General features: G+C 42.5%; 1 protein-coding gene across 4 annotated transcripts in view; it reads right to left on the bottom strand.

Annotated features, from left to right (window-relative positions):
- ELMO1 (engulfment and cell motility 1) overlaps positions 1-13,562 on the bottom strand; it is a 562,488-nt gene that overhangs the window by 18,696 nt on the left and 530,230 nt on the right. For all 4 annotated transcript variants that reach the window (XM_061165360.1, XM_061165359.1, XM_061165362.1 and 1 more), the window contains exon 19: positions 4,937-5,044. In XM_061165360.1, the coding sequence (XP_061021343.1) occupies positions 4,937-5,044 (108 nt within the window). The remainder of the gene's footprint in view (positions 1-4,936; positions 5,045-13,562) is intronic.

Genomic DNA, 13,562 nt, shown 5'->3' with positions numbered 1-13,562 from the left:
GCAGCCTTTTCTGCACCATGCTGGGGGCAGTACATATTTTACGTATTTCATATGCATTGTCCCCTGTCAAGGAGAAAAGCTGTTATATTCCTCACAGGATTGCGGCTAAAAGGAAAACACAAAATTCTAAAAATACAGCGTGGCTTTAAAGATTGCTCTTTGCATAGTTTGTTGTTGGAAGCACTGGAAAATTAGGTATTGGAAGGGCAAAAATGTCATCTTCTCTAAACCCACCAGCAGAGTTAGACTCACAAATTTTGAATCTATACTCTAAGGAGGTGACAGAGCGCTCTTGATTACTTCAAAGTAGGGCTAGGGTTTCTATCAGGTCTTTTTTATGTGGGAGCAGCATAACAAAGTGGGATTCAGAGATATGAGAACCAGAAAAGTCACCATTGGGTCCCTAGCCCCAACTCTAACTCCTTGGGGCCTGCCCTCATTTCTTTCAATGCTACTTTCAGTTTGAGCTGGATTGAGACAATCTAATCCAACATTTCCATTTTATAGATGGGAAGACTGAGGCCTAAAGAGAAGAAATATGTCACATAGCTAGTGAGGGACAGAGTTGAGACAGCTGCTTTTTCTTCTATTCCATGGTCTCTGGCTAGGCTATGATTTTCTCCTATGTTTGGAAGGTGTCAGCTCCCCAGATCATGCTAAACATATGTCAGACACAGCCCTGGAAGTGGTTATCACTTCAGATATGTTCAGGAAGCTTTTCAATGGCTAATATCTGTGGGAGAAAATTTAATTGTGATTTAAAACAGAAATGCCACTGAAAAAGTAAATGTGGCCATCATGATAAAAATTGTTCTAGCTTTCACCCTTGGGAACCAGAAAGTTGAGGCAGAAATCACCCCAGGAAGCCAGTAAGTAGAGGCAGATATTACACCAGGAAGTAGCCAGTAAGCCATGATCACTTGCCCTATACATAGCTCCACTGTGGAAACTCCTTTGGACAGAGATACAGAGGAGGGGCAGGCTGATCCCAGGACAGTTCAGTAGAGGATCTGGCCTCTAACTGGGCAGTCTGGAGTGGCTGGAAGAATCACAGAGCCTGGATTTGAATTCTAGATGCACCCACTGGCTATACCACTTCGGGCCTAAGTTCTTGGAGCATAAGCTTCCTTGTGGGTAAAAATCTGGACTGGGGGCTGGATAGCTGCATTCAGGTCTTTGCTCTGTTATTTACTAGACACGTGGCCTTCAACAGGTTACTTAATTTTTGTGTACCTCTGTTTCCTAATCTACAAAAGAAGGGCAATGGTATCTACTGCTTCAAGTCAGGGAGAGGATACTTTGTTAAAATGTAGAATAGAACAGTGCCTGGTATAGAGTAGGCACTCCAAATATATTATTTGCAATTATTATCAATAATCAGAGTTAATTCTCTTTGTAGATAGAGGGACCTGAATTACTTAGCATGCTTCAATGACCCAAATCGCCCCACTCTGCTTTGCTCTGGCCGCCACTCCTCTCCTCTGTGGTAAGAGGCTTAATGGTCTTGTGTGAGGGACTGAGCCCTCTCCTCCAGGCCCCTTTGATGCAGGAGTGAAGAGCGCTGGCCTAGATTCCCTCAAAGGGCAGTTCTGAGAGGTGGGGGCACTGCTGGGAAGCAGTGAAGTCTGGTTTTAGTGGGGTGATGAGAGTCTGCATACCTGGTGGGAGGAATGTGGAGCAAAGGGAGGTAAGGAGATGTGGACTTTTCAAGGGCCATGTTTCCTGCCAAACAAAAGGAATACGAGAGAAGAGATTTGCTAAACTTTTACGCATGAAGACCGCTAAGGAGTAGCCCTCAATCTCCACTCACACTCTCTGGATTAAGAGGGTTCAATTACACTATTTGACTCATCAATATCTCAATATTCAGCACTGGTTAACTTAAGGGGTGGAAGACAATTTCCCTGTTGGTTTCAAGAAAGGGCAATTGTACATGGCAAGAGCAATGGCACTTGAAATTAATTAAAGGAACAGCTCATTTTTCTAGTGGAATGAGGTTTTTGACTTTGAAGGGCTCCAAGAGGGTGGATTATTTTGCTCCAGGCAGAATGCAGAATTGGAATTAAATGCAAACCAGGTGGCAGGCCTGAAGCAGCAAACTTTGGTTTCCTGGGTTGGGGCCTTCTCATTTCCTGCACAAAACAGCTTCATCTGACTTCATTACACGAATATTCCTCCTCCCTGGCCCACCTGGCACACAGATATAATCTCTTTGATACACACACATCTACACATGCACACCTGCACAGGTACGCATTCTGGGTTTATCTTACAATGGGTAAACTGTTTACAGAGCACCTCATCTGGAACTCTGAATTCCTAGATTTCTAAGGCCATAGAGGAAAGGGGCGGACAAGAGTTTCAGAGCCACAATCAGAAGGGACTGTTGCAATGCTTTCTCAGAAGGAGCACCATGGCCATGACCAAAAGCTCTCCAGAGATTTGCAGCTCTGTCCTGGCTCTTCTGCAACCATCCTGGCAAGCTGGCTCTCCCTGGCATCGGCACTCCAGTTTCCAGTCCTTGGGGATGCAGGCCTTGGTAGAGCTTGGGGTCATCAGCTTGTGGGCAAGTCTAGAGACGGCCCCTACACAAGGCTTAGGTTCTGTCCATGCCCTGATCTTCTCTAGGGCGAGAGCTACTGACTTCCTAAGCAGCCGAGCCAGCTAGAATGAGAGTGCTGCATTTAAACTGCAATCTATGCCAATCTATGGGTTGAGAAATGGATTAGATCCCTAAAAATATGGGGATAAAGATACATTCAGTGCGTGGGAGAGCCGACTCACTGGGCCATGTGGGTCAAGAATGAAACCAGATGTGTTTTCTTTTTTCCACCCCAGACCACTTTCTCTATTTCCTGGCCAAGTTAAGAGAGAGGCAGTGGGAGAGTTTGTAGAGAGCTTCTGGTTGCTATGGCCAACAGGAACCTCAAACTCTTCATTTTACCACCTTAGAGCACTGATTCCAAGTGGCTGGCCTCTGCACAGTTCTTGTGAGCTCATGAGGGAGGATTCTCAGTGAGTTTTTCACCAGTTAACAGCAAAGACAGGAAAATGAAGACACTCATTTTTAGAGATGCCATGAGTTTTTCATACAGCTAATTTAGTGCAAGGGACTGTCCTTTATTCCAAGGTTAGGCCTTTCTGGTCTTTTTTTGTGATTGAGTCCTTTTTAAAATGAAAGGAGTGTGATATTAAATTTTAGTTAGATTTTCTTTTATAATAGCTTTCTTTTTTTCTCTGCCAAAACCTGAAGTTGGTAACCCACTATCCACTCAGTTTTTTATTCTTTAAAAATTTTTACATATTGGTGAAAGCCAGATTTAGGGACTCACTGGGAAGCATATCAGACAATATCTAGCCCTGCAGTTCTCACTTTAAATGTGCATCAGAATCATGTGGAGGCTCCATGAACCCAGAGATGGCTGCTCCATTCCCAGAGTTTTTGATTCATCAAGTCTGGGAGGGAGGATCTGGGAATCTGCATTTCTGTAAGTTCCCAGGTGATGCTGCTGCTGTGGATGGTCCAAGGACCACACTCTGAGAACCAGTGTTCTAGCTTGTCTGTGGTGGGATGGAGATTTTCTGAGACTTAAAGGGAGGGTCCTTATCACAAAAACAGAGGCCTGGAATGACACCACAACAGGAATGAATGTATAGACACTGTCCCAGACTGCAGTACTGGGTTTCAGATTTCTTTCCTTTCCTATTAACAGTGCTAATAACATGGACTGAGGAGGCAGTGCGCCCATGAAAGGAAATAAGATTGCTTTCTGAACTAAATGACACTACAAAGACCAGACTGTCCCATTTTTAAGCTGGAGGAAGAGAGACTGTTCCAGGTTGTCTGTCTGATATGTCAGCCTAGAGTCTGAGTGTGTCAGGAATTTGCCACTCATGGTTTATTTTCCCCTGTGATGGCTAAGAGCTGCAAGGAAGACAGTACAGATTGGACTTCCATGGGCCCTGGGGCAATAAGAGGGAGGTGCCAGGATCTAGGGGGATTTTATCTGTGAATTATATGATTCATGGCAGGGTCAAGGTGACTTTTAAAAGTTATTTTAAAGTGTCTTTATTTTTTCCTGACTGTTTGATTTCTCTACCTGAGATATCCTTTGACACTATGTCTAACTTTATCTCATTTCTCTTCCAAATTAATTCATTACCTTTGTGTATTAAAAAAATTTTTTTTCTTGGCCATGCAGTACATGGGATCTTAGTTCCCTGGCCAGGAATCAAATATACCTCCCCTGCATTGGAAGCATGGAGTGTTAACCACTGGGCTGCCAGGGAAGTCCCTACCTTTGTGTATTTTAATGTTTCCATAATACTTTGTTTAATTTGTATACTTTGTTGTTGTTTAGTTGTTAAGTCATGTCTGACTCTTTTGTGACCCCATGGACAGTAGCCCGCCAGGCTCCTCTGTCCATGGCATTTCCCAGGCAAGAATAGTGGAGTGGGTAGCCATTCTCTTCTCTGGGGGATCTTCCTGACCAAGGGATCAAACCCTTGTCTCCTGCATTGGCAGGTGAGTTCTTTACCACTGAGCCACCATACAGTCAACTGTAATGAATAAAAGTGGTAGGGTATCAAACACACAATTCAGGTGAGATTATTTTGGATCATCAGAAAAAGATAGCTGACAACCAGGTTTATGTTGGTTTTGCTTCTTAGAACAGTATATGGACAAGTAATATAAAAGTGGATGTTGGAACTCTAGATTTGTATCTTTCAGGACAGATGGGTAAATATTCCTTTCCCAAACCACAAATCCACCAAGGTCTTGTGCCTGATGAGACGGCTCGGGCCAGGACTCACAGCAAAGTGGGCCATGTCCAGTGGGTTTACTCAGGTTGATAGTCTTTCTGTGTGATATTCTGTGACCAGGAAACAAACAACCAACCGACACTCAGGCCTCCTAGACAGAAGAGACACTTACGTTTGTCCTGCAAGGAATCATGGGGCACTTCTCCCTGGGGACTTTCTTCCAGATCTCCATAATGCAGGACCTTGTGGTTTGGTGAGAGCCGACAATACCAAAACTTGTCTGAGGGAAGGGAAAAAAGAAAGAAAACGCAGATTTATCAGGTAAGTGATTCTGATTTTCAAAGAATATGGACATCCTTATTTCCTCAGAGCCTTTCATGAGAGAATATGCAGTTTCTTTAAGTCTTCAGATAGGAATGAATTCCAAGAGCCCTGGCAGTCAGTCCCTTCTCAGTTTTTGTACGCAGGTAGCTCCTGTCCTTCCAGGTAGACATTTGGTGCCACTGGGCAAGTTACCAGATCCTTCGAGGACAACGGCAACAAGTCTGAGGTGGTGACTTCCAGGGGAGTATTTCATCAATATCTATAATGATGAGAACATGGTTAACTATTCAGTTGGGACTGACAAAGTAGGGGGAGAGATGAAGAGAAAAGAGCTTTCTCAGAACTTTTCTGCTTCCACTTCCCTCTGTGAGAGTCTAAGACTGTTGAGATGGCTGTGCCATATCTCAGCTGGCATAGTAAAGTCTTCACCCCTGAGGCCTGTACCCACAAACAGGCCCACAAATAATCATGAATATATTATTAGGAGGCTAGTAATCCATACACAAGGGGTGGGATTCATGAGGAACCACCCTAAGTCAGAAATGTACCCAAGAATGAGGGTGTCACATTCATCTCCTCTCTAATTCCTAGAGTTTAGTTCCCTTAAATAGGCTTGATCAATACCTTAGGATCATCCTTATAAATAACTCCCTCAGCTAAACTTCATCTGCTCCCCCAAAATGTAATAACAATTTTTGAATGAGCTTGTGAGGTAGTGAGAAGGAGGTAAAGAGTGCTTTTTCTAGATAAGAACCTTAAATTGTGATAGCGATCTTTATGCAGCTCTCAGGGTTGGGGTAGATGCTGCCTTCTCCGGGAAGCCCTCTGTGATTACTGCAGCCAAAGGGACTCTTTGCACCCTCTTAGCTGCTCCAGCGTCTCCTCTGATGATTGGTGCCCTCATGTTAAATCCCTTGGTATTCCCCATTATCTGCCATAGAGCTTAGGCAAGCAACTTGCCTGGTGGGGACATGGTCAACAGTTATTAACAGAAGAAGAAGACTCCAGGACACTTAACAGCCCCAACAGTGTGGAAAGCCAAGGCTCTCCGATGACAGCCATGGCCTTCGTGACTGCACTGCACCAATCTCTTGGCACAATGCCTGCCATGTAGAAGTTGCACTGTTGGTATTGGCTAAATTTATAAATGAAGGCTCAAGAGGACTCAGTCAAGATGTGTAAGTCACAAAACATCCATGACCTGTAAACCCTTTGTGCAATTACATAGTTGGCAAACATAGTGGCCTGGGCCAAATCATCCCATTACTGTGTCTACCAATACAAATTGTTCTGAAGCCAATCTGACCAGAAAGCTCTCTATAACATTTAACAAAAATGTTCTTTTATCTAAAATTGCTTTCACCACAAAATTATGCCTTAATTACAACTCTTTTGGTAGAAAACCAAGTTTTAAAAATGGAGGCAAAAGTCACACAGTGAACAAAGGAAACACCCAACTTGATCCACAAAAGCCAAATGCCTCTGTGATTCCTTTCTCAAGTATAGATAGGGTTTGAGAATTCCTGAATGTAGTCTGTATATAGCAATCCATATATTTTAAAAAATCTAAACTCCAGTGGAAAAATTTGAGAGGAAAGAAAAAGTTATTTGAAGGCTAGGAAAACATCTGGAATTGCTAAATTATCAAAATTCTGTTATATATATACACTCAACACAGGGAGGGCATTTCAAAGGGAGAAAATAAAATCATTCCCTGAATAATTCATAACCACTTCAATTAGGCAGCTTTCCATGAGGAGAACATATTTGAGAACTTGACTTGTTATTCACAATACGAAAATTGCAATTTGATAGGAGTGGGCTAAGCTTCAGCCTTGAGCACCAACAGTGCTCTTGGGGGCCTGGCATGATGGACTATAGAGATCTCTTCAACCCAAAGGACCTTCCACTTTGTCTAAATAAACTGTGATGACCACAGCAGGAAAAACTTTCTGGAAAAACTTGCTATAGTGCTTTCCTTCCCCTGCTACCTCTGAGGTGGGACTTTGGCTAAGTGAGCAACTGTAAAAGGGTAACAGAAAGCTGGGAGGGAAGTTGGTGAGCAGTAGCACTTGGACATGCTGGTCTTATTTTGAGTAAGTCTTAGCCTGTTCTTTCTAGAAATTTCTCACTTCTCAAGCTGAGGTAAACTCAAGAGACTAGCAGTGCTAACATGAAGCCCAGGAGTCAATATGGCATAATCAAAGAAGACTGTCATCCTCAACAGATTTGGGGGAGAGTTAAGAAAATTAAGTGGTACAAACATATATTGTGGAGCTAAATGCACAATTTACATTCATTTGCAACACTTCAAAAATTTGCTGCATATACTTTCATAGCTTGTCTATTTACTAGGTTAAGTCTGTTTCTCCATGACTATTTGCAGAGTGCCTACAGTGCTCACAGGACTTTACTGGATCTAGCAAAAGTCATTAGGATGACAGGCAGACATGAGGGGCAAAGCCAAAGAGCTCAAGGAGAAAGAGCTCCCTCAGTTCTTAGTGGCAACTTAAAGAAAGACGGTGGCAACACTTGTGTCTCAGGTCTGGGAAATATGGACAGTGACTCAGCAACTCTGCCTGTACTACAGGGAAAAACAGGAATAGGAAAGATCTCTTGTGCAACATAATTCTACATTCAGAAACTACTGAAATCAGTGGCTACTTATCATGATGGTTGAAGACAATTGTCTTCTTTGCAATGTTGTAGTCACTGTTTGTTTAAAGAAACACAAAAGGCTACCTGGAAACCTGGAAATCTATCATAACACTACAGTGTAGAGCTGACAGATTTTCCTCCTTCCAGGGGACTAAATTCTCTTGACTTCTTTTTGTTTGTTTGTTTTCAGATCTGAAATCCCTGGGCTTCCCAGGTGGCTCAGTGGTAAAGAATCTGCCTGCCAACATAGGAGACGTGGGTTTGATCCCTGGGTTGGGAAGATTCTTGGAGAAGAAAATGGCAACCCACTCCAGTATTCTTGCCTGGAAAATTCTATGGACAGAGGATCCTGGCAGGTTATAGTCCATGCGGTTGCAAAAGAGCTGGACTTCACTGAGCATGCATGGGCACCCAAAATCCCTGATGTGTATGTATTTATTTATATATTTATTTATTATTATCGGAGTATAATTTCTTTACAATGTTGCTTTAGTCTTTGCTATACAGTCAAGTGAATCAACTATATGTGTATATATATCCTTCCCTGTTGAATCTCCCTCCCACGCCCATACCTCCCTGCCACCCCTCTCCATCCCATTCCTCTAGGTTATCACAGAGCACTGGGCTGAGTTTCCTGTGTTACACATCAGTTTCCTTTAGCTATCCATATTACACATGGTAGTGCATATATGTCAAAAATTTTTCCCAATTTGTCCCACCCTCTTCTTCTGCCCTGGAATCTCTGGACTTTTAAGACACCACTGTCTTTTGGTTTTCCTTCTACCTCTGACTACCTCTTCTCTTATCCCACAGAAGTTCCTCTTTGTCTACCACTAAAATGGTAGAGAGCAAAAGATCTGTGCATCATCAATGTGCGTGATGTGTTCTGCTCCTCCCATCAAATAAGAAGTCTTGGATAGATGACAGAATATTGGGAAAAGGGCTGAAGGGCTTGGGAAGGTTGTTTTGATTCATAGACAAATGGGTGGATACTGAGCCAGTCTCTCCCTCGGGATAAAGGCTGGAGTCATTAGCTCTGGGAAGGTTTAGAGGCATCATAACTTGTGTGTCTGTCTTGAAGGCAGAGCAGCTATAAAAGAAGTGGAGAGGCCGGCTCCAGCCAGCACAGCATACTGACGTGTTGGGTGAGACAGTTTCAGTGTTAGCCACTGGTGGCAGCTTGATTTGCAGTTTCTTTTATGGTAAGCAAAACATGTATTTTCTTTTCAAAACCCAGCATGATGTTACTAGTTCCCCAATCCCTTTGGGCAATGAATGAGTGGATTGTGTCACTAAAAGCAATTAGCAAGAAGCAGTGAGAACATTAGCAAAAATTGTTTACTAGCCTTTAAAGAGAAAGCAGGAGTTAATATGGAGGTCTTTCAGTCAATTACAAATGTTATTACATTAATAGCCATTTTTAATTCCCCAAACTAAAAAACTGAAAATATGGAGATAATTTTGTGCTTCACTTTTTTTCCTGTGTGTATGTGTGTGTGTGTGCGTGTACATGTGTGTGTGTTTGAAGGATCAGAGAGAAAAGCTGGTTTCAAAGCTCACAGCCTGGTAAGAAGGTCTCCAGGGCTGATTAAAGATATTCCCAATGTCACATAGATCATTATGGAGCTAATCACCCCTGACAACTGTAATTCTTGCAGTAATATTTGATAGAAGTTTCTGCACCACTGCAAATAGTCTGTACCTGCTTTATTCAATAGTAAGAAAAGAAAATTTGAATTTTATTTAATTTTAATTAACTCAAATAGCCATAGGTGGCCACACGGAACAGTACAGTTCACTGACTATCTTCGTATCCAAGCTGCAGATAAGTGTAGAGTTGGCCAGCAGGTCTTTAGGGCAGATGGGCAAGCTGAATAATAGCTACCATTGTTGAGTAGGAAATGAGGTTTGTAAAGTGAGGCACAGGCCACAGCAAGAACTGAGTCCTGATTGACTCTATCGTGGACTCAGGGACATCCTTGTATTGTGCAAAGCCTACAGCTAGCAGCTGGCTGCTGGCCCAGGGGGCCCTAAGAATCCTGTGTTCGGGAGACAGGTGACCTTTACTAAAGCGAATTCTTATGGCACTTCCACTAAGATTTTGAATCTTTCCTAGGTTAACCTAAAATGTGCATTGTCTTCAGTGTGCTCAGGGGAAGGTCCACTTCAAACCTTCCCACATTACAAAACATAAGCGATCCTAGCGATGTTTTTAAAAGGAAATATTCTTGAGTTCAGTGAAGGAAGACAACAACCACAGATACAGAATGAAGGTCATTCTGCCTTTCAAATCGTCCTCACTACACTGAACATTTTTCAGAATAGAGACTCCTGTTTTGATTCAGAATTCTGCCTCCCCGGAGACTCTTGTTTCACAGCAAAAGATAACTCCAGAGCCCTGAAGACGTTTTCAAGATGGTTTAGCTTAACTGATGCTTTGGAGTCCACAGACCTTAGTTATACACCTGGCCTTGACACATCAGCTATGGAGTTTTGGCCAAATTATAAAAATCCTTATGGACTCCTACAGTTCCTTTGTCAGATAACACTAAAAATTATGTGAGTAAAACATATATAGAGTACCTGTCATTCATCTTTCACAGAGTCAGCTCTCAAATATCAGTACCTTGGTATCTTTCAACAGTAACCCCTCTCATCCACACTACTGGATGATTATCTGTTATTCTGATCTATTGGAAAGTGCCTTTTTTCCTGAAAATAATCTGGCTTTTATTCTTTTGACAATGTACATTTTATATATATTTGCCTTTTTTGTAACAATGAGTTATGATAAGGTTTAATGAAATATTAAAAGAAAACTTAAGTCCAAGAGGAAGAAACAACTGGTGCCCCAAATGGGCTGAAAATACCACTTGGCTGTAGGTCTTTGGAGAGAAATGAAAGGGCAAGACAGGTACACCTACTGTGGCTGAAGTGCAGGGGCATGCCAACTCCTCTGGGTGCACATTTTGTTCATCCCTGGGTTTCAAATTAGATTTGTCAAGTTAATGCTTAGAGAAGGGATGCTGGTCAACAAAATGGGCACTGTCTTCAAAGAGAAGTAGAAATTGCATGCTATGATTTCTTGAAAATGACACTCCAACGTGTGTAGCCCTGGGCTCTAATCAAGACTATTCAATGCAAGTGATTCTGAAAGACCCTAATCTCTGAAAAGGAAGGAAAAGAGGAGGCAGTTCTGAGCCTGTAAGACTCTCATGAAGCAAATAATGGCTGGAATGTAAGCAGCTTCTGAGATTTCATCTTAACTCTCTTGAGAAGCCCAGGGAACACAGATGCAAGGCAAATTTATCATAAAGGACTGTGGACAAGAGCCTTTCACACTCCACAGTGAGTGCGGGACAGAGTGAAACAGATATGTGACAGTCACTGCCACTCCATGGCCTGTGTTTAAAAACCTATATTCTAGGGACTTCCCTGGTGGTCCAGTGGTTAAGACTTTGCCTTCCAATGCAGGGGGTGCAGGTTCAATCCCTGGTCAAGGAGCTAAGATCCCACATGCCTTGTGGCCAAAAAACCAAAACATAAAACAGAAACAATTTTGTAACAAATTCAATAAAGACTTTAAAAAATAGTCCACATCCAAAAAAAAAATCTTTAAAAAATCAAAAAATAAGAATCTATATTCTGAGTAACTATAAATTAAAATACTAAATGTCATTAATGAATATTTGACAATGTGCTGAGCACTCGACTAAGTGCTATGCATGCATGATTTTATCTAACTCTTGAAACAATTTGATATAGAAACTGAGATTGTCCTCACTTAACAGATGAGGAAAGAGAAGCACAGAGAGATTTATTAGGTTGCCCAAGGCTAACCAGCTAGCAGGCAGGGAGGCAGGACATGAACACAGCGTGGTGCATCTCCCATGATTTACTGCCTCTCAGTTCTTCTGTAGTCAAAATTCCCAGAAATCCACATTTGTATATATCTCTATTGGACTAACCAAGCAGCAGAGCTGCAAATGAGGCAGACAGAATGATGGGCAAGTAGAAACTCAGGGACCTTCTAGCCAAACATGGCATGATTAAGGGCTCTACATCTGCTCCTCCCCTTTCCAGTTCTGTGGGACAGGAGGCTCTTTCCTACTTTCCCCTAGAAAGTTAATACGTAAATACACTCATCTGTGTCTAACTCCCTGTCGGACAAGTTTAGAGGGAGTGTGGTCATGCATGGGCCCTTTGTGCTTGCTCTTTAACCAGGGATATATTTCATGGGTGTCCCTGTCTCATATCTCACCTTTCTCAAAGGGACTCAAATAATTTTACACCATGTCCTCATTAATGTGTGTAAATCTGAATGGAATGTTTGGATGGGGTGATAGGAAACCAATTTCAGCACAGTCTGCTTTGAATCTCTATTTTTAAGCACACAAAGCTAGTCACCAGATTTTAAATCAATTTACCAAACCCCAAAAAGCCTTCCTTTCTGCACTTGGAAGGATGATTTTATACTAAACACAGATGGTCATGCTCCCTAGGGAGTTTAACTAATAAATTTATAGTCTAGATGCTAATCATTTTTTGCTCATTAGGTAATTCATTTTTAGAAAACCAAAAAAGTTGAACATTTGGAAATAACGCTTTTTTAGCCAAAAAACTGTAATTATGACATCTAGAAACAGAATTATTCTAATAGAATCTACTCATTTCAGCCTAGAAAGGGAAGTCTTGTGGTGGAGTAGACTGGAAGGTTAAATTGGCTTCTCTGAATTATTATTATATTCAGAAGAATTGTATCAATAGCTGGCCATGAATGGGGGCATTTGGTGGCATGGGTCTCTTTGCTACCTCTCCCCTCCCCACTTCTGTGCTCTCTCCCCAATGTCAAGTAAATAAAAACTTTATAAATTACCTAATGTGGGCAATACACCCTGACTATTGATTTTGCCAAAGGCAACGAGGCAATCAGGGCATATAACAGACAATCTGGCTAGCTGAAATAACAGATCATCTGATCTTGTACTCCCACTTAACGGATGAGAAACTGTGGACCTGGGAGGTCATGTGTCCTGCCAGAAGACACTCAAGTGGTTCCTCACAGAGTTGAGAAGCCTAGAACCAAGCCTACTCACCCCCAGCTCCTTGTTCTTTCCTACAGGGTCTTCCAGAATAAAAGAGTAGCTAGCTTCTACCCCCCGTCCTGACCCCCGCTTTTTTTAGCTGCTTTCTAAGAGATGCATTCATGACCACTTTTCTTCCTCACAGTAAATTCAGGAGACAGGCATTGTTATCCCCATTTCATGGGGGAACTGCCCAAGGTCACGGAGCTGGAGAGGAAGAGGCCGGATGGCGCTCACGTCCTCTGGCTCCAGGGCTCCTGTTCTCCTCACTGTGCCACACTCTTTTCCTGGAGCAGTGTCCACTCTGATGAAGGTGCCCAAATGCAGGGGATGCAGCGAAGAAGGAGCAGTGAGTCAGTCTTTCCACGGCTGAATGGGAGAGATAAGTCCCTTCCTCCTGCTGCGAGCCTTTCTCAGTTCCAGCTGCAACTCAGCTCTTTCTTATTCTGCCCATTGTCCTCTCCTGAGGCCCAGCCTGGAGCTCACTGTCATGGTTTCTTATCCCCTGGGAATGACCTGCATTTTCATTCATCAAGGAAGTTTTGCCTTTGGACATTTCTTAATATGATTTTTAATGGGTGCGTTTGAAATACTTTGAATTTACCCAACATTCAGCACAAAGCCATTAAAAGTAAATGGCCGGGAGGATGGGTTCAGTATAAACATGAAGTGATGTATGTCATTAGTGGATGGGCTCTGTGATCAAGCAGGGCATCCATCAGGTTTCAAAAA

The sequence above is a fragment of the Dama dama genome, chromosome 18 (genome assembly GCF_033118175.1).
Source record: "Dama dama isolate Ldn47 chromosome 18, ASM3311817v1, whole genome shotgun sequence".
NCBI lineage: Eukaryota > Metazoa > Chordata > Mammalia > Artiodactyla > Cervidae > Dama > Dama dama.
The sequence above is the reverse complement of the archived record's forward strand: the minus strand, read 5'-3'. Positions and strand labels throughout refer to the sequence as shown.